Source organism: Pseudopodoces humilis, chromosome 4, assembly GCF_049639895.1.
Source record: "Pseudopodoces humilis isolate 2021_Gansu_Grassland_sample_001 chromosome 4, ASM4963989v1, whole genome shotgun sequence".
NCBI lineage: Eukaryota > Metazoa > Chordata > Aves > Passeriformes > Paridae > Pseudopodoces > Pseudopodoces humilis.
This window is the reverse complement of record NC_142203.1, coordinates 18,818,650-18,839,603: the sequence shown is the minus strand read 5'-3', so window position 1 is coordinate 18,839,603 and position 20,954 is coordinate 18,818,650. Positions and strand designations below refer to the sequence as shown.

General features: G+C 38.0%; 1 protein-coding gene across 2 annotated transcripts in view; it reads right to left on the bottom strand.

The window, feature by feature from the left end:
- The window catches only part of TRPM3 (transient receptor potential cation channel subfamily M member 3), a 292,975-nt gene that overhangs the window by 85,483 nt on the left and 186,538 nt on the right, over positions 1-20,954 (bottom strand). For both annotated transcript variants that reach the window (XM_088054046.1, XM_088054045.1), the window contains exons 7-8: positions 14,075-14,249; positions 1,999-2,122 (exon numbers count right to left, since the gene is read on the bottom strand). In XM_088054046.1, coding sequence (XP_087910172.1) covers positions 1,999-2,122; positions 14,075-14,249 — 299 coding nt within the window. The remainder of the gene's footprint in view (positions 1-1,998; positions 2,123-14,074; positions 14,250-20,954) is intronic.

Below are 20,954 nucleotides of genomic sequence, written 5' to 3'. Positions count from 1 at the left end.
TGTCTGTTTTGTTCTCTATCAATCCAGCAGCCACAAAATCAGATAGGCAGGCACACTGACCATGAACATAGAGAAAATAGCCATGATCAATTTAGCAGCTGCTGAGCTCTCTGAGACAATCCATTGCATCTTCCTTCTATTTTGTGACGGGTTGATCAGACTGATGACGATCAGTTCAACAAGCAGTGTTTTGCCTTAAGTACAACCAAATCAGAGGGTCAAGCTTGAGCAAGGACAAAAGCTGGGACAGATGTGGCAATATAAAGCGTCTGGCTTTGTAGGAACAGTGAAGTCACCACTCAGCCCTGGGAGTACTTCACAACCCCCAAGGACATCCATTTCCTCTGGTTAACCCCCAAGGACATCCATTTCCTCTGGTTAACCCCAGAGGGTTATGGGTGTGCTGGAAACCATCTGGTTTCCTCTGGTGCCTTCAGCACCATGAGCTTTTATTTTTCAGCACCTTTCTTTTACATACATACAGGGGGTTGTGAGCTTCACAGGATGCCATTAGCCTAGCAGCCACACCCCTGACATAAAATCTTTCTAGCATACCAATGTTAGAATTAGCTGAGTACAGCTTAGGTACTAGACAGAAACAACTGTTCTAATGATTGATCTTTACATATGGTTAGGCTAGTGTTACAAATTCAAATTCAGAATACTTAATTTTGGGCACATTATCTCCTGGCTAATAGCTCTTCACAAGTTTAGTAGGTAGAGAGTGTCAGTGGCTACAGATGTTGCATATCTTCAAAGAAACTTGTAACAAATCCACAACCTTGCTTGGAATAAAAATCTCAAAGCGAATACTGAAGACAAAATCTTCACAGTTATTTTTCAGTAGCAGGGTTTGTTCAAAGCCTGAAAACCTGTTCTGGATTTAGATGTTTGGAATAATCAAGAATTGCATTTTTCTAGTCTCGATAATTCAATGTCTGCCTCTGCTTTCTATCTGTCATTCCCTCTTCATTCCTTCCATCTGTGCTCCTCTCTCCCTTCCTCCATCTCTTCCTCATTATTTTCTTTTATCCTCTCTGTATGTTTTTTATGTCTATATTCAAAACAGTGGTTTACAATTAGGTTCTATGATGATGATGATGATGATGATGATGATGATGATGATGATGATGATTATTATTACTACTACTCCTACTATTCCTACTACTCCTATTGCTATTACTACTACTACTGAAATGGCCACAAATAATTAATGCTGCTACCCTAAAAAATTCACTCTGTTAATCACTGATCAGAAATGTTACAGAAAATTCATTTTAGGGCACTATCATCAACCTGGAGTTCCCAGAAGCTGTGATGTCAACCAAACCCAAACCTTAGAAGAAAGATTAAGTTATAAAATTGAATATGAATATATGTCTGTCTAGTCAGTTTGTGACTAATAAAAGCCTCCAGAAATGAATTGCAAATTTTTTCAAGGTGCTTTTTCTTCAAAAATATTTCTGCAAAAGCAGGCTCATTGATCTCCAAGAAACCATTGAAAGATCTTGTGCTCTTCAAGAGAATACAAGTGTGTGTTCAAGGGATAGTCTTGCCACTGCAGAGCACGAGCTTCAGAGACAAGCTGCTTTCCTTCCATGTCGTGTGTCTCCATAGTGAGTTAATAGCTCTTGTGATGCATCTGCAACTCTACAGCATCTTTAAAATACATTCCCAGGTACAGATGCATAATTATGTCTTCTTCTGCTTTCTGTAGTTGCATGAGTTTTAGTCATGATATGCCTGAGAAGGACTGAAAAATAGTAATATCTGTACCCTGCTAGCTGGGTTCTATGCTGTTCAAAGGAAATGTAGAGGAATTTACAAAAGGGAAGAGATCTGTTGCATTAATCACTTTAAATGCAAAAATATTGAGTAAAGCAAACAAAAGTCAGCATGATACCACTTTAGAGTCCGGATAACAGAGATCAGATTTGTCATATCTTCCAACAGGCAAATTAAGGATTTGATCAAAATAATGCATTGAACTCAACATACCAGCTCCTTCTTCTTCATGCATTCCATGAGGATAATGAAGAGGTGCTGTGCCTGGGTTCGGGTGTATGTGAAAGTCTTCTGGATGGTAACTAGCAACTGGTCCCTCAAAGACTCGTTGATAAGTCTGAAATTCAAAAAGAAAAGATTAAAAAAACAGACATGTGGGAACATTGTAACTTCATTTCAAGTGTCTTCAGGGACAAAGGTCAAAAAAATAAGAGTCAACAGATCACTCAAGTTTGTTTTGGGCAGGTTTCAAGGTCAGGAATTGCTGAAACCATAAGAGATAAATTGGTAAACACTGTTTTAGGAAAACACATTGATTGTGCTGAGGCCCATCATCTACTAAGTTTTCATATCAATTCCCACATACTGCATGACAGAAGGTCATTCAAACTGTCAGCTCTGTGGGATTTCGTAGAAAAAACAAGAACCACACTGACAGTCTGAATTTGAGGGCAACCAACATTTTAAAGTTAACTGAAGACTCATTTCTCTCAGAGAGTTAGAAAAATTCAACTTGTAGTTAATTTTATGAAAGTGGGAACATTTATGTTGCCAGTGGTTTTGATTTTAGTTTGAATATGTCAACCCACCCTACTGATGTTACACAGGACCTCATAAGCAAACAAACAAGTTTCTCTGTTCCTCACTACACTCAAAGAAAACATTTTCATTTTGGGCATGCTGTTCCTCTAGGAGCTCGAGAGAACCACTTTATATTTCTCGTCAGTGCTAAGGTCAGTACTTGAAAAAAGCAGCCCAACAGCAGAAATAAATAGTAACAGTACATGAAATGCAAGTACTTGAACCCTACCCCTTCATTAAAAAAAAGTCTATTCCTCAGGACTATTTTGGGTGAAACATTTCTGTTCTCAATGTCAAAATTACAAAATAGTGGGCTTTAATTTAGAACAGGTATCCTTTGATCCTTCTACACCACAGCAATTTTCTCACTTAAAAATTACAACTTAGCATTTCAAATGAGCTAAGTTGGAATATTTTATGGGATAAGTCATCCAGTGGAGTGAAATCAGAGAATCTTCATGTCTCATATTTTAGGCCAGAAGATTAAAAAAAAATATTTAGTCCTGCAGCAACTGCAGAGAAATATCAGAAGCAGCAGGTATGTAAAAGTCAGTGTTAGCTTAGGGCAGCTGCTCTGGGAGAACAATAACTGGATCCTTTATTTTGCATACTATTGGCTGAAGTTTCCTGCACTTCTCCTCTGTGAGGTGGCACAAATGAGACTGCAGGATACTCATTACACCACTGAATTTCAACCTGATTTCATGATCTAATCTTTATACCTGCAGCAAATGCTGTCAGAAGAGACAACAAATGGAATGGGAAAGAAGTGCATGGAAGTACATAGAAGATCTGGCATAAGGAATGCACATGTTCTCTACCACATGAATTTGATTTTGGCCGTAAATATTCCCGTTGCATAGAACTTTGACTTCAAAAAGAAGCCTGGAAGGCATATGTCTATGTGTTGGGATTAAAATGAATTTACATGGGGATTTAGACCATTCTATGTGGATGACTGTTCTTCCTAGGCTTGGCTTCTGCTTCATCTCCTACTTTATCACGGACTCCCTTTGGGTGGTGAGTCTACCTCTGCACCTCCTGTTTTCATCTAGGAGCAGTCTGGCCCTAGATGTGCTATTTCCTGGGATACTGGAGAGGCAGCAACCATGCATCCACTGCTCACACATTAGGTGAGCACTCCTCCCCTGCAGCATGACCTGACTCCCTCACAAAAAGGCAATGCTGCGTGGCGAGTTAAAATGCACACGAGGAGTTAAAACTTCCAGCCTTCCTGGTGGACAACACTGGAGCTGGCAGCAGAGGACTTGCTGTGTGGGAATTACAAGAGAGATAATCTGACCTCCTGCACAGGAACAAAGATGTTAAAAACACAGGGGGACATGAAACAAGATGACAAGGATACAGGTAGAAACGTAGGACTGTGTGCTAAAGAGAATCAGCTTGGAAAGACTGATACCCAGACAAGCACTAATATACATTGAGTTGTGTATTAGTAGGTCATATGTGATATAAATTCTGATTTTAGGTTCTTGAAAAAAGGTGTTAGAAATCTGGTTTAATCAAATTAAAAAAAAAAAAAAATGGTGCTATCACTGTATTTATAAGTGGGTCAGAACTATGCAATTTTCCATACTTCAAATGAAGAAAGAAAAAAGAGTTTATTCACAATGAACAAGTTTCCTAAAAACATCACCTGGAGAAGCTAAAGAGATTCATATAAATATCTAATTTCCTTTGGAAACTATATACGGAAGAGTATGAAAATGATATGAAAAAAATCATAGACGTGGAAGATTCTCAAATTAAAAGGTTCAGAAAACATTTCCGAAGTTTCTGGCCAGCTTTCTTATAAGAATCTCATTTTCCTTAAATAATGTGTAGAATCCAAATATTGAATTTCATTTGAGAAATTGTCTCTCTTTCAGTCTAACACACACAGAAAGCAAGAGAAAGTTGCATTGAGTGAAAGCAGAATTATGTCTTGAGCAACCATCACTTTTCTTCCTTGAATTAAAGCTCTCAGAAACTGTATAATAGCATTAGTTTAAGCAGCATGTAAAGCAAACTTCATGTCAAAGATACAGAATTTTAAAACCCGGAAATTAAGAAGCTTCCCTGACTACAGGTAAAACATCTGTTAAAGTACTGCTGCTCTGAAACTTTCTGTAGTCATAATTTGATTTATGCAGATTCCTACCCTCACTAAATGTTTTTCTTTAACATCTCCTTGGTCTGCAAGTCTACAAGCCTATTCAATGCCTTTGTGAGATCAAAAACCTGAAGTGATTATAATCAGAAACATAAACAATAATAGCAATCTCTCCAGTAAAGTAATCATAGCTTTGTGTGCACTGAAATCAGGTATATCACGAATGGATCACTTTTATTCCTTAGGAGTCTATAAATGTTAGGAGGTGTCAAATCAAAGTTCCCAATTGTGTAATCCAGCTGGGAAAAACACAAACTGTTCCATGCTATTAGTGGCTAAATCTACGATGCAGACACCAAATCCAATTTGTGTTTAACAAGTAATTCCACAGAGTACTGTGAGCAAAACAACTGAGACTTGCAGGTGGGGTGATGATTTCTCTCCTTTGCAAACACCACCACATTTCTTACACACAACTTAAATATGTGCTTTTTGAAATCACGGATTCCTAGTTTTAAATTCACAGAAAAAGAGATGGGCCCACTTTACCAGAGTGAAACACCACAGTTATGACTTCCATCAAAGTCAGCATAGACTGAATAGTGTCAAAAGAAGACAGTATTTTTATCATCTTTCTAAAAATCTAAAAATACTTTGCAACATGCTAATAAAATTCTTCTGGGGACATTTTGATGGCATGATTCTCTGAATTCCACTTACTTACATGGAAAAAATACTGTTCCTGCCTAAACAAAATTTACTACAAAACAACTGTGTAAAGCGTTCTTTTTTTGCCTTCCTCATGTAATTTGAAACTGTTCTTTCATTCCCTAAATACGTAAGACATGCCCATTTTCCTACCAGCCCAGATATATTCAGCATTTTTTTCTTTCACAGAGGTTCTGGATTGCTGATGGAATTTAAGTACCTAATATCAAAAATCTGTTATCTAAAGTAGAGCTATATAAATTTACATTTATTTTCAGTACAAAAATTTACTCAGAATTGTTGTCTAAGAGTTTGTGGGTACGTTTTGTTTGCTTGTTTGCTTGTTTGTTTGTTTCCAGAAGATCCCAGCCTTAGTTTTGACACATCATCAGAACTGATGCCTTTCCAGAAAAGTCAGGATCTTGAATTTTAAGAAAAAAACCCTTGCATGAGCTCAAGGAGTTAGTCAATAGGATGCACTGGGAAACTGCTCTCTGGGCAGCAGAACTGTCCTGGGAAATTGCCCTCAATGAGCAGAACAGAGCTGGCAGATCTCTAAGGACACATTCCATGAAGCACAAGAATGAGACATCCCCAGGCAAAAGAAATAGGGCAAAGAAGGCAAGAGACTACCACACATGAGAGGAGACTTGCTGACTAAACTTAAAAAAATAAAAAAGCAGAAAATGCATCATGAGTGAAAAATGTACAGGTAACCTGGGTAGAGTTCACAGCCCAGTTATGCAGGACAGGGTCAGGAAAGCCAAGACAAAGAAGAAGCTGAACTTGGCAAGAGATACACAGAATAAAATGTAGGGCTTCTACAGGTATGACAGTGAGAAAAGGAAGGTTGAAGAAAGCATTTACCCCATCTGGTAAGCAAGGCTTGCAACCTGGCAATAATGTACAAAGAAAAGGCTGAGGTACTCCACAGCTCACCAAGGCCAAGTGCAAAGGCCTGCATCTGGGTCAGGGCAACCCCAATAGCAACACAGGCTGAGGGATGAACGGATAAGAAAGAACCTTCTGGAGAAGGGCTTGGGGAGCTGGTGGGTGAAAGGCTGGACAAGAGCTGATGTGTGTGTGCACCCACAGCCCAGAAAAACAATCGTGTCCTGGCCTGCATCCAAAGCAGCATGGGCAGCAGGCCAAGGAATAGGATTCTGCCCCTCTTCTTGGCTCTGCTGAGACCCCACCCGCACGGCTGCATCAGCTCTGGGGTCCCCAGCACAGGAAGGACATGGACTTGCTTGAGCAGGTCCAGAGGAGGTCATGCTGTTGATCAGAGGACTGGAGCACTTCTCCAGCCCTCTTACTGTGAGGAAAGGCTGATGGATATCAAGGGATATCCTGAACTTGGAGAAAAGAAGGCTCTGAGGAAACCTTATTAAAGCCTTTGAGCATTGTAGGGTGCCTGTAAGAAAAATGCGGACAGACTTTGTAGCAAAGCTGGTTGTAATAGAACAAGGAACAATATTTTTGAAACTAAAAGAGTTTTGATTTTGATTAGCTATAAACAAAAATATGTTTACACTGTAGACGATAAAGTGGTGAAAGAGGTATCCCAGAGAGCTGGTAGGTGTCCCATCCCTGGCAACGTTCACGGTCAGGTCAGAGAGGGCTCTGAACAACCTGATCTATTTGAACTTGCCCAGGGCAGGGGACTCCGATTAGATGACCTCTAAAGATGCCTTCAAGTCAAAACTATTCTATGTTCCTATGATTCAGTGTTTAAGATCAATCAGGAGAGGCCACTTCAAAAACCTGAACTGACAAAATAAAAAAGGCAATAGTCTGTTTATGTATTGATAACTGATATGTTTACATCTGTCCGAGATGATTAAACAGTGAAGCAAAGCTTTCTTCATTGCTTTGCTGATGCAGAAGACAGATTACAACATTTTGACCTATTCCCTCTTCAGAAAGAACATTTTTTTTCAGCTATGCCTAATATTTAAGAAGCTAAGAGACATTTCACTTAATCTGGCCTATAGTCCACCACCTAACTAGTCCACCACCTAACTTGTTTAACTTTCTTTTTCTCCAAAGATTTTTAGTACTGGAATCATACAATATTCTAGAGAGTTACAAAGATTATGCTCTAGCCCACTTTCAAAACGCAATTCCATCATAGATTTTTTTTTAAATGCATTGTTCTCAAAATGCTTTGAAATGTCTTTAAATATTATACTTCACTCAATGAATTGCACACAATCTGTTCTCAACTTTTCATTCTTGAAGTATTTTTTTCCCAGGATAAAGTAAATATATCCATAAAATATCAGTGGGATATGCAAACTATTCCCCGCCCTTCCTTATAGGAAGCTTAGGGGATTTTTTGTTTTAATTATGATTTGCAGTCTAGACAATCACACCATATATAAGAAACATTACCAGAGGCTCTGCTCATATTTTCTTCCACTGGGATTACAAATAAGATACAGTTGTGCAACTTTGTGGAACTGGCTGAATTTCTGACATGTTTTCAAATCCACACATTTTGCATATCAGTATGAGAAATGACAGAGAATATATATATAATTATTCCTTCATTGTAATCAAACAGGGATGATTTCTGTGTGCTTTTTTTTTGAGGAATAAGCAACACTGCAGATCTTCACTGGTAGCTGCTCTAGATAAGATTTCCCTGACTACAGTTTATTCAATGGTTGTTTCTTCACCAAAAGAGAGATCAATGTATAGAACCTCCCAAGGTCAACAAATTAACCTTCTGTCCAGGTTTTGATTTGCAAAGTACTTTGTTACAAGAGAAAAGTAATGATATACAAATATGCAATATGAAAATTATTTTACAAATTAATTCAGACACAGGGATCCGTGATTGCCTACGATGTGGTAGACACCACGGGGATATTGAAAAACCGTATCATACATTGTGATTCCTTTTGTTCAAAGTGAAAAATTCCTGTATTTTGCCTATTAGCAAAAAGGGATTTAAATAACATTCTTCAGATTTGAAGCCTAGAAACTATGCCACAGTGGATCCAGGGAAAGATCAGTCCAAAGGCAATCTTTAATGATTCTCATGTGAGGATGCCCATTTAAAGCACAGAGAATGTTTGGTATTTCCTTGTGAACATTTAGGCAAGAAGTACATTTTCATGGCATTAAATTGAACTCTTAAGGGTCTCATGCTTTCAGAAGTAGAACTGACAGAGTAGTTAATGAGCTATAAATTCAACTTGGAGACTGCATTCAAATAATGAAAGTAATTTCTAATTCTGTAAGGAAATATTTTTCCAAGAAGTGACGTAATTTTAACCTAGTGTTTCATTTCTCTGCTTTCAAATTCAGTATCTGATAAACAAAAACATCTCTGAGAATTAAAAGCTTCAAAATATTCCTTTAATGTTGCACTTTGCATTTGTTTTACTTTCAGCTTTTGCTTTTATGCAGGTAAATGAAATGAAAAGGCAACCTTCCTTGATTATACAATCCAAAATACTCCAGCTGTATGTAGAGGAGAGTTACTACCAATGAAGATATTCACTTAGGGCTTAGTAGGGACTAAATTTATGAATTATGTTCTCACTCCTAAATGTTGTTCATCATATTTTCAAGTAAAAGAAAAAATAAGTGCTTCAGAGCCTGGAAAACCTGACCTTTAAATCAAGGCCAATAGTGAAAAGCAGCCAAATAATTCTTCCAATTTACCACATGGGGAATGTTGCATTTAAGATGCCTTCTTATTTAAGTTACAATGTGGACATAGCTTGTTTGTTATTAAAATGTAAAAAGGCACCAGGAATTCACTCAGCTCTACTAAATTACTTCTGAGAATTTTATTTACTTGTACTGAAATATAGCCACCTATTGCACTCCTAAAACTCTGTTCCAGGCTTTTCCAGACCAAGGCAAAATTTAGTCTCCGATATTAAAGTCCTGATAAACTTAAATCCTCCCCCTGTGTTAGTTCTGCATATCTGACACTCGAAATGCTGAAACCTCAGCTCAGTAGACAACTGACATGTGCCTTACCTCCCCCTGAAACTCCAGTGAGGGAGATGGGACAAGGAGACTTCAAAACCCATTTCCCCCCAAAGACATCTTTCCTTGAAGATGTGTTTCATCATTCCCTCTGCTATGCTTGTGATGTCTCGCAGAGCAGCAGGCGGCACCTCCTGCCATGCGGTGCGCGCACAGCTCCGGGTTGTGCTGGCAGCCTCCTCCACTCAGGCTGCACACACAGTGAAAATGTCTACTCAAAGACTGTCCTACAGGAGTGAAATATCTGCCTTGTCATGAGGAATGCTTACAATTATGCCTTAAAAAGGCAGATTGAAGCTTGTCTCCTGTCTTTTCAAAGATGCACAGACACTGGCATTGTAAAGGGGTACCACACCATTAATGCAAGAAATCGTTCATTTTTCTGCAATGTGGAATGTTCTAGGAAGAATTAACAAGGAGGGAAGGCTGGCACAATACAATTCTTTGAAATCCAGTACAAAAGGGCCTATTGGACAGATAGGTAATTGTTCAACACACTAAAGGATTTCTTTAAATGGATGGATTGGCACAACACTGATCAAAAGCAGAGAGATGTATTTGTTCTGCTTCATCTCCAGACAAAGTTATTCTCCCCATGGAAACAAACTTTCAAATTAGCTTAAAAGCTCACAGAACTCACAGCAGTGCTTAGTAGACATATGCACACATTCCTATGTGAAGAAAATTAATCCTTGTTGGGCTGTTGTGAATTAGAATTTAAGATTGTGCAAAACCAGTATAATAATATAAACATGCAATTCAGTTTGTTTCTGCCATTAATGATGTAATGATGTAAATGTTGAATTATTTAAATCAGTCCATTGCAGCTGGAAGATATGCTGTGTCTCAGAGAACACCTTGCTTCTGACAAACAGCCAGAATTAAAATAGGTTTTTGACTTGATAGTCTGATTGCACAGTGGACTGCAGAATTAAACTTTCCATGCAATTTAGATGTATTACCTTGAATTAGATTTTAATAAACACAATTTTGTATAACCTTAGATTCAATCCAAAAGAAAAAGCTACTCTCTGAATTCAGTTAACATGACAATTATTTGGTATTCTCTTCATAGTGCCAAGTATTATTCAAACATAGGTTAGAGAGGGGGAAAAAGGATCTAATTTGTAGCTGAAGTCTAATGTATTTGGATAAAATATTTTTATGAATGATATTGTTTTACTTCTGGCATTATGAAAAATATCATTGCATGCCAGACTGATGTTTTCTGAACTAGGATGAACACACAGAAATTTCCAGTTGCTAGTTTAGCAAATGTCATAGTTTGTTCATTTTATTTAGCTCAAAGTGAACAGAAAAAATGAGTAATTTTGGGGATTGATAATGTTGCTGGAAATAGTCTGGAAAGGGACCCCCACAATAACAAGACAGAACAATACCTTTCACAAAACCAGATATGAGAGTGTCAGGTAAGAAATTGCTTGTCCTTCCTCTATTGATACTATAACTTGCCTTTTCTACAGGCAGGAGATTGTGATGATGAAATAGAACCAGAGCATCATAAAATTACAGAATCATCAAATGGTCCGGGTTGGAAAGCACCTTTAAAGATCATTCCATTTCAAAATCTCTGCCATGGTCAGGGACACATTTCACTGAACCAAGTTACTCAGAGCTCCATCCAACATGACCAGGAGCAATTCCAGGAATGGGGCATCCACAGCTTCTCTGGGCAGCCTGTGCCAGTGCCTCAACACACTCACAGTAAAGAATATCTTACTTATATCCAGTCTAAAGCTACCCTCTTTCAGTTTAAAATCATTGCCCCTTGTTCTGTCACTAGAGGTCCTTGTAAAAAGTCTTTCATATAAGCCCCATTTATATGCTGAAATAAATTAATTAATTCTCCTCCATTTTTTAAAATAATTTTTTATGACATAAGAACACAGACAAGGTAGATGCACATAGCAAATAAATGGATAAAGCATATTTGAGTAAGGTTATGTGGAGTGTTATCAGAGAGGTCACTGAAAACAGAGAAACAACTTCTCAAAGATTCAATGAAACCTGGTACACCATATGTATCACAGATGCAGTGCTGGACTAGGCATGAACCTGAATGTAAAATGGATTTAAGTATCTGTGGAAAACTGTCCTTTCACCCAGAAGGAGTTTAAGATCAAGTTAGTTCATGATCACATTTATTTCTAAAACATATATTGCTTGGTCTAGAGCTCTATGTTTACAGATTTATATTTTATTATTTGCTTACTGTATGTGTGAATACATATACCCCTACATACAATAACACATGCAAAAATGAGTCCCTGGGAATCCCAACTGTAGGGTTACTGTGGCTACTTTGACAAAAAAACATGAAAAAGCTCTTAGTTATATGAATCTGTTGGATTTTCTTCCACTTCTATGTTTTGCTCTAAAATTGTTAAATCTTATCTTTATTTGTTATTTTCTTCTCTGGGCATCAGACGGAGTTCTCTTTTGGGAACTTCTGAGAGGACAAAGTCCATGATCATTGCCAAACACATGGGAACACTCTGTTGGCTGTCAGGTAAGAAACAGGTTAGGGCAGCCACAAGGCTGTGGACTAAGAAAGCTTCAGCATTTTCTAATAGACATGCTGCTACTCTTGATCTAGGATGCCTGTAGACTTGTTTGCAACTGATCTCTCATGAGGCAGGGCCAAACCCTTGTTAACTGGTGCCTGGGAAAGGCCTGTCCAAGCACCAGACCAAGAGTACAGCCAAGCTTGTGCAGCAGCTTCTGCAAGAGAATGCAAAAAAGGGGTCCTCAGATTAATTTGTTCCATCATAAAGAGTTTCGGGTGTGGTGGTGACACACTACAGAGTAATTTTCTCCAGGGCTGGAGTAGCTGCCCCTGAAGTTGCTCTGTCAGAGCTTTTATGTGGATGGAACTTTCAATGGTGGATGCAGCACTTCAAGTCCCAGGCTTCAGTGCCCATTCTTGATGCCAGGAGACAAGCAAGGCCTTTTTTCCTGTCGATCTGTGGTCTTGGAGGAACTGCACCATCAAGCACAGGATTATGTATGCAGTGAAAACAACAGTGTTGTTGAAAATAGCCCAACAAGATGGGTACTATTGTTAGGCTTTCCCAGATCAAGGCAATTTTGTGGTAAATTCCACAAAAACATGAGTGGATGAGTCAGACATATGTGCACAGGCTCTTATCCATATAGAGAATTTTAACCACTGTGATACCTACTGGAGGGATAAGACAGTAGGGCATAAGCATTCCTGGAAGTTCCTGAAGGGCATCGACAAGAACTTCCAGACTCAAGTGACAGAGCAGACAATGAGGAGAGATGCTGTGCTGGACCTCATACCAGCAAAGAGGGACTCTCTCTATTGGGATGTGAAGGTCAAAGGCAAGGTCACTTGGCAGTGACCATGAGCTCCCAGAGCTCTAGATTCTCAGAGGAGGAAGAGGGCAAAAAACAAGCCCCAAGATCCTGGCCTTGAGATGAACAGACTTTGGCCTCTTTGGGGATCTTTCAAAGGATCTCACAGTGAGACTATAGGGAGGAGTGGCCCAGAAAGCTGGTTAATATTAGTATTCAGGAGATCCAAGCTCAATGAGTGGGGCAGGGGACCTGGTGACATAGGAAATGGAAAAAGCTCAAGTACTGTCTTCTTCAGTCTCAGGTCCTAGACACTGGGAGGAAAGTCTGGGGGAAGGAATTGGAAGATATAACGTCACCAGTTCATGGATCCTAACTGTAGTCAAAAATGCTGGGGGTGCTGACTGATGTCATGTCAAAATCATACACTGTGAACAACCAGGAAAACTGGGAGAATTGTCTGTGTTCTGGAGAAAAGCAATGATCACTCCTGCCTTACAGCAGAGCAAGAAGGAAGATCCAGGGAACTACAGGCTTGTCAGCTTGCTTTTGATCTGTGAGGCTGTGATGGACCATTTGTTCCAGTGACATGGAAAGAGATGAAGATGATCAGGGGTAGCCACGCTTGACAACCTGATCATCTTCTTTGAAGAAATGACAGGATTGGTACATGAAGGGCAAGGAGAGGATGTTCCCCATGTAGACCTCTCTAAGACCTTTGACACTGTCTTCCATAAGACCCTCATAGATGAGCTGATGAAGTATGGGATGGAGGAGAAGACAATGAGGTGAAATGAAACTGAGTATAAGGCTGGGACTAGACGTTTGTGATCAGTTGAAGGTCAGTAATTTGTGGCATATTTCAGACACCAGTCCTGGGTTCAATGCTGCTCAACATCCTCATTGATGTTCTGGGAGAGGGAACTGCATGTAGGCTCAGCAGGTGATCCTTCCTCTCTCCTTACCACTTCTGAGGACACATCTGGAGTCATGTGCCTGAATCTGCCTTCCCCAGTACACCATACACATGGTGGTCCAGCTAAGGGCCACTAAGATGATGAAAGAAGTGGATCACGCCATATATGAGGAAAGGCTGAGTGAGCTGGGACTCCCCAACTGCAAGTAGAGAAGGCTCAGAGATTAGGCAGGTTTTAAAGCTTGTTTTATTTTGTGCTGAATGCCTTCAATATTTCACCCATATCAACAACGGAAACGGTAGGTGCTGCTTTTGTATAGCATTTTAATAATTTCCTGTGTTCTGCTTTACCACTGACCTGAACCTGTGGATAGAGAAAGAACATACTCTAGGAAATGACTTACCCTCCTTCTTCAGAATATTTGTGACCAAAGGCAAGGATGTCAGATGCTCGGCCACTGCCATCGCAGATCACAACGGGAACAGGAGGAGTGTCTCGCAGGTACTCCAGAACAATGGAGATGACATTGGGACCTCCTTCCACAATAAGGGCCACCACTGGAACCCCTTGGCCAATTCCTGGAGCAAAAGAAAGAAAGAAACAAACCAAACGAAAACAACACAAAGCAAAACAGCCAACCAACCAAATAAAAAAACCACAAACGCACACAAAACAAATAAATAAATGAATGCAACGAAAAAGAAATAAAAAAACCCGCAAAGCCAGCAAGGCAAACGGAACATAACAGAAGACAGAAGAAAAAAGAAAAATCAGACTAAAATTTTGCATTATGACTGTACAGTGTTATGTTAGAGAAAATGCATTCAGTAAATCAGGTATCTTAAGGACAGATGGGACCAGTGTAGCCATCTCATCAGTTCCACTGCATAAATCAGTATTTTCTAAAATCATCTCTTGTTTCAAATACAATAGTTATATTTAAATAGACATATATATATATACATATAATATATATATCTTAAAGATAAAATCTTGTTTTGAAACCATAAAGAAGCTACTGCATTTCTTCCTCACATGTTCATAATCAGGACTGGTATCTTGCTTGTAGTCTAGCTTTTGCATGATGTCAGCTTCCCATCACTGAGTCTTCCAATAGTTTTGCTTGCTGTTTCAAAATTACCTCTATAATATTTTTCCCGCTGGAAAATCCTGCATGGGATCCACTCTGAGGCTGCAGCTGGGCAGCCCTTTAACCTCCTCTTCAATAAACTAAACACAATCTGTTGCAAGCCAGCGCTATACTTGTTTTTCAGTTCTAGTCAGTCTCACAGTTTTTCTCTGAATTCTCTCCAGTTTTGCAGCATATTCCTTGATTTGCAGACCCCACACCAGAGACATTGCACCAAAGAGAACTGAACTTGTGCTTAACCAAAGGAAAGGCATCTTCATTTTATGCACCTTTGGTGTAATTACATGGGAGCCCTCTGCAAAAGTTGTAACACAGACTGACAGGAAAGTTGTGTGGATTTAGAGAAAGGCAATCTGATGCCAGGCTGGTGTTAATATATTTTATGATAGTCACTTCTTGACCAGTTGAGACTGGGGACATTCAAAAGGAATCAGAAAATAGAAGATGTTGAACATTTTCTATTAGCATTATTTTCCTGAAAGAAGCTTTTTTTCCTTTCCAAGTAGCTTTGTCTAAGAAAACCTATATACATTCTGCACAAAATTCTGACATTTTATTAGAAAACAAAAATAAAAGGAGTGTCCTTCACTATTAGTAGCTGGGTTGGAAAAAAGTTGCACAAAGCCAGGTAATAAAAGTTAATATGTCTGATGAAGTTTTCATTTAGAGTCAGTTCAATTCTCAGAAGCAAAGGTAAGCCTGTGAGCCTGGAACATTAGGTTAGACCCTCTAGAAATATTCACAGATCAAATGATTTTCAATAATTTTAGGGACTTGAATTACTGTCAAAAATGAGATAAATTATTCTTTAAGAAAGAAAGAAAAAAACCTAGTTTGTATAGATAACAGGAACATATTCTAGGCATTTCCTGAAACATTTTGAAGGAAACATTATGTTTCCTAAAGTGACTCTCAGCATGCCTTTTTATGCCTCTGTCTACTGTTAGTCTGTGGTTTTTTTGTCACAGAACTTAGGTAAAATGTGTGGTGTTTATTTATGTGAAGAAAACTACCAGTAGAATTATAAAATGTAGGTTAATGAAAGAGCATAGGAAGGATGGAGTATAACAAGGTGATTAACAGAATGATTTGCACAGAATCAGGGGTTAATTTTTCTAATAATATTAAGGACTTCTCTTAATTGCTGTTCTACCCAATCTAGACACCTGATAATAAGATAATATTAAGAAGTATTCTTAGTAATGTCTCAAATTGTGTCTGCATGACATGGAGGATTAATAGAAATTGAGAAAGTTCACAATTTGAGATGCAAAGCCACTTATATGGTTTTTAATAAATCCTTCTGTAAACTGGAAACTCATTAGGAGGAAATACTAGAAAAGCTGATGACAACAGAATTGTCTTTGGTATAGCAAGACTACAAGGAAAAGTTATGATCCTGGAATACACACAGCAAAACATCTTCAGGAGGAAACAGGGGCAACTCAGTGCTGTTGTGCAAGCCACTCAAGAAATTCCATCCAAAATACTATCTGTACTTGTGCTCAGGCTTGTTCAGAAGGAACAAACTGAAATGAATGGAGGAAAAAGCCAAAAGGAGTGTATGGAGAAGTAAGATGTCATCTTATGAGACAAGATTCAATGAGTTTGATTCATCTTCCTTAGCAAATTAAGGGGAAAAGGACACCATGACTGAATACCCTCATGACATACAGCATATTAGAAATTTAACAGTATTAGATGGAGGTCAGAAGATTCCTGGTTATCATATGAGTGAAGTCTTTACAGCCTTCTTATAAAACTAAGAGGAAAAACTTTTTGTATTGAAATGATGCTCCAATGCTCACTAATCATAATAATTGCAGTTGCCTTATGTATCTCAAACTGTTCCTGAAGCAGGTTCTGTCTTCCTGATGGAAGTCTCTTAATTTCCAGTGTTTTCTACTGGATAAATAATTCTCATAATATCAATAATCAGGGTTAGTCTAAACAGCTGAAATACTTTTACCTTTCTGGGCCATTTGAAAATATGTCTAAAATTTCTTTTGCAACCTTTAACCTTCCTTTTACATTTTTTAAAACATATATATATATATATGAGCCTTCATAGTCACAAGAGTTGCCTGGCATACAGAAGTTCTCTTTAAGTGTTCCAGTTGTCTTTCATTGTAGTTAATAAGATGGCAGTTTTTCTGTTCTCTGGCTCTTAGAAATACATTCAGCTTGAAAACAATCCCCTTATTTGAGAGTAGTAAAAGAAAATAACTTTTCTCCAATTCAGGCTTCAATGAAACTTTGTAGCTTTAAGTTAAAAAACCCAAACCCAAACATAAGTTAAAACAACCAAGCTCAGGTGAACCTTGGTTTATCACATACAACTGAGTTCCAGATTGAACTGCAACAGTTTTATCATTCTGACACATTTCATTGTGAGACAAAAAAACATTTAAACACAAACTTGATTTATATACCTTGTTCTTTGGGAAATTCTCTCTGAGTTATGGAAAACAGATGTTTTTTTATTTTAAATGCTACTGTTCTCCATAAATAATCTGGGTTTGGAAAAATCTACTTTTTTTAGTTTGGTGAGCAAATTATTCCAGTTAATTTCTGGATTTAGAAATAATATTTAAAATTAATCAATAATACTTTGTTGATATTTCTTCAAAGTATAAACACTTCTGGCTTTCAGGAAAGTTCTCTTGACTACAGCTGTTTCAATCCTAATGTTATGAACTTCCACAGATCTATGACAATTAATTTCTGAGCACTAATGGTAACCACAGTAAGAAAGAAAGTCAACAGACATGGTGAAATAACAAAATATTATGCCTGCTCGAGTACCTCAGAATTTCAAAAAATGGGTAAATGAGAATTACCACATCCTCACATTTCTATGATGTTCCAAATCATATTTAAACTAGTTATGACATTATATTCATTTCAAAATAAAAAAAACTTAGTTAGTTGCACCAAGATGCCTGTAGCTCAACAGCTCTCAGCCAAAATGCAAAGCAGATTTGAATTAAACTTTTAGATATCTTGATACCAAAATTTTCCTGGATGCTTCCCTGCTGCTAAATATTAGGAATTTGGAAATGAATGCAGAGGGACTGCATAAATATTTCAGTGTGCCTGAAGACGTTGACTGACTATACTAACCCTGCATTTATAACTATGAAATTGAGTTGAAGATGATGTGAAGTTGAGAACTGACTGTGCTTTGCCTTTAATGCAACACTGGGACCATTTGGAGAATGTTGGCATATGATGCCAGCAAGAACCTCTTACTTTGAGGAAAAGGTAGCTGATAGACCTCTCTTTAACTGCTAATCAAAATATGTTTCCTTCTAAATCTCCTCAGAAATAAAAGAATGAGAAATTGTTTTTAGGTACTCTTTTTCAGCTTGTGCATGCACAGTATTTGATAGTCTGCAAAGAAGGGCCTGGCAGTGCCTGATAGATCCACAGGGAGCCTTTGGTTTCAGACGCTTCATTTGGAAAGATAATGGCAGGCTGTGAGGTGAGATGCTAAATGTGGAGGTAATACATTCCTTACAATGTCAAGGACATCATTACAAAAAGAGTTTCTTGCTCGGGCTGAGATTGTCAGAAAGGAGGCAGTGCCAAAATGAAATCTTGCTGACATAAAACCAGACTACAGTACTGGAACTGCTGTCTCCTACCACACATCCAGAAGGTGGGAACTTTATGCCAAGCACTATAGTGGACAGCCCAAAAAATCAACAAGGAGAAAGTTTTCCCTTCAGGTGTTTTTGTGGAATTTACCAAAAAAATTGTTACAGTCTGGGAAAAAAACTAAGGGTAGCACTCATCTTGTTAGGCTATCTTCAACACACTGTTGCTTTCATTAAGCAAGGACTCTAAAAGTATACAACCTTAAAAATAGTGTGTTTCATATCTTATTAACTGGAAACAGAGTAGCATTAATGCACTACACTGAAATAGTGCACAATCTGAAACTGCAGAGAAACATTTTTTGTACAGGGCAATGCATTATTATCAGGAAAGACTATCACTTGGTACTGTTTTCTAAACACAGAAGAAAGTACAATTAATTTTTACATATCTGAGTACTTTTTTTTCTGTTTCCTAGAAGGCACTAAATGATGTTAATCACCTTTTTATGCAATATCCTTTGTAGAGAAACCTTTGAAGTTCAGGTGAATTATTCTTAAGTATCTGAAAAGTAATGGACATCTGATAATTACATGGAAAATTTCTTTTTAAAATTACTTAGTGCACTTTTTAAAGCATTTCTAGGATGAGCTTTGATTTCAACAAATCTTTTTTTCCATTTGGAAGATGGAGGAAACGAATTCTTTAGCAGTATACCTGTGGACTTAATTGGTTGTGAATGCTGACTAATATGTTATCAAGGTGGTGTTTACGACTTAGTTAACTAATAGTTCAAGATGATAGGTATCTGCAAAATAAAAGGTCTTCCAACTTAGGAGTGGTCTCTGCATTTTTCTTGTGTGTTATTAAAAATTGTTAGACAGACAGGAGATTTTTTTTTTTCTCTCTCAGATTTTCAAAAGAAATATTAAGTTTGTATCCAACAGGAGGTATGGGTGAAACATCTCATACTAACTGGCATATTACTGTTTAATAAGATCTTCAATTCACATACTAAATCCTTAATATTTCTACTATAAATCCAAAAATATAGGTAGCTTCTCATGAGTTCATTAATAGAATACAGAAAAACAAGTAATTATTTTCACTCAGCATAATGATTCATGAAAAAAGAAGAAAGTACCAAAGACTCGAGGCTCATCACTATACTGATTTCTGAAACAATAACTTGTATTTTGAGTATTTCAGTAAGTAAGGATTTTTGCAGGGTGGATTAGACTGCTTAGTGTTTCAGTGTCAGGTATTGTGGATACTGCTGATGAAGTTAGACTGCAATATTGTGTGAAATATTTATGTAGTCAACTTAAAGCTTCATTACTGTGTTATTGCCTTTGTGGTCAGCAGCAGAGCCAGTGAGACTTTCTGACAATTGTGATTCCAGGAATCACATCAGAACATTTTTCCCAATGTGCACCAAATAGCACTTTAAGGCCTTCCTGTTAATATTAAAAAAAAAACCCACATCATTTTCCCCTTGGCACAGCTGCAATGCATAAATATGTAAATTAAAATAATAAATTATAAGAAGTGAATTAATTTGGAAATGGAAGGTAGAAAAAGACCCACAATGTCTATATTATGTGAAAAGGGACTAAAAAATATCTACCGTGCTTTGCGGAAGCCCTATTTTGTTTTCCCAGTTCTTGGAAAAACATGAATATTTTATACTGTGAGTATATTTATAAATAATGTATAACTGTCTTATAAATTATTACTAATTTTTTCAGTGAAGAGCTAAGCATGAGTTACCCACATTTTTATAGACCAACAAGTGAATAAAATGCCTCATTTACTACAAAATGCATTTACTACTCATTTTTTTAAGCATGGTTTTAAGACTAACTGGGACATATCACTATGTAGTATACTATCTGTAATTCAGTCCTGAGTTCAGTCAAAAAACCTAGAGGTTCCAGTTGACTAACCTGACAGAAATGTGTCTAATTTCAGTATCATAACAGTGGGTGGTGGTAGGCACATCTGAGATGATTTCCTGCTGGCCTCCTTTGCTTTTTCATCAGGTCAGACATTTTGGTGTGAGTTGTCCTATGTTCATTTCCTTTTCCTACCTGGAAATTTTGACTGGAGAGTTTGGTAATTATTGGGATTTGTTTTGGATGTTGGGGCCTGTGTCTGTGCTGCTGGAGGAGTTATTGCACAGCAGCTAGCACAGAAGAGGTGTACAGCTGGAAAGGTGTGTCACACCTCATGCACAAAGTGAAGCTGGACAGCAAGATCTCCAGAGGCTGGATGCAATGGAGGAACATCACGCTTAAGGTTACACATAAGACAGAGTCACTGTGGACATAATGACAGAACCCAAACTGTCCCAGAGGAGGGGCAGAGTAGGCCTGCATGAACCTTCTCATGGTGTATGAGCTGTTGACCTGACAGCTCAACATCTTTTCCTTATGAGGCACACACACACTGCTCATCTGTGCAGTATAGAAACAGGACTCTCAGCCTCCCTAGAAAACCTGAACCTACCCTAGGTGTGTACAGGGATGTGTGA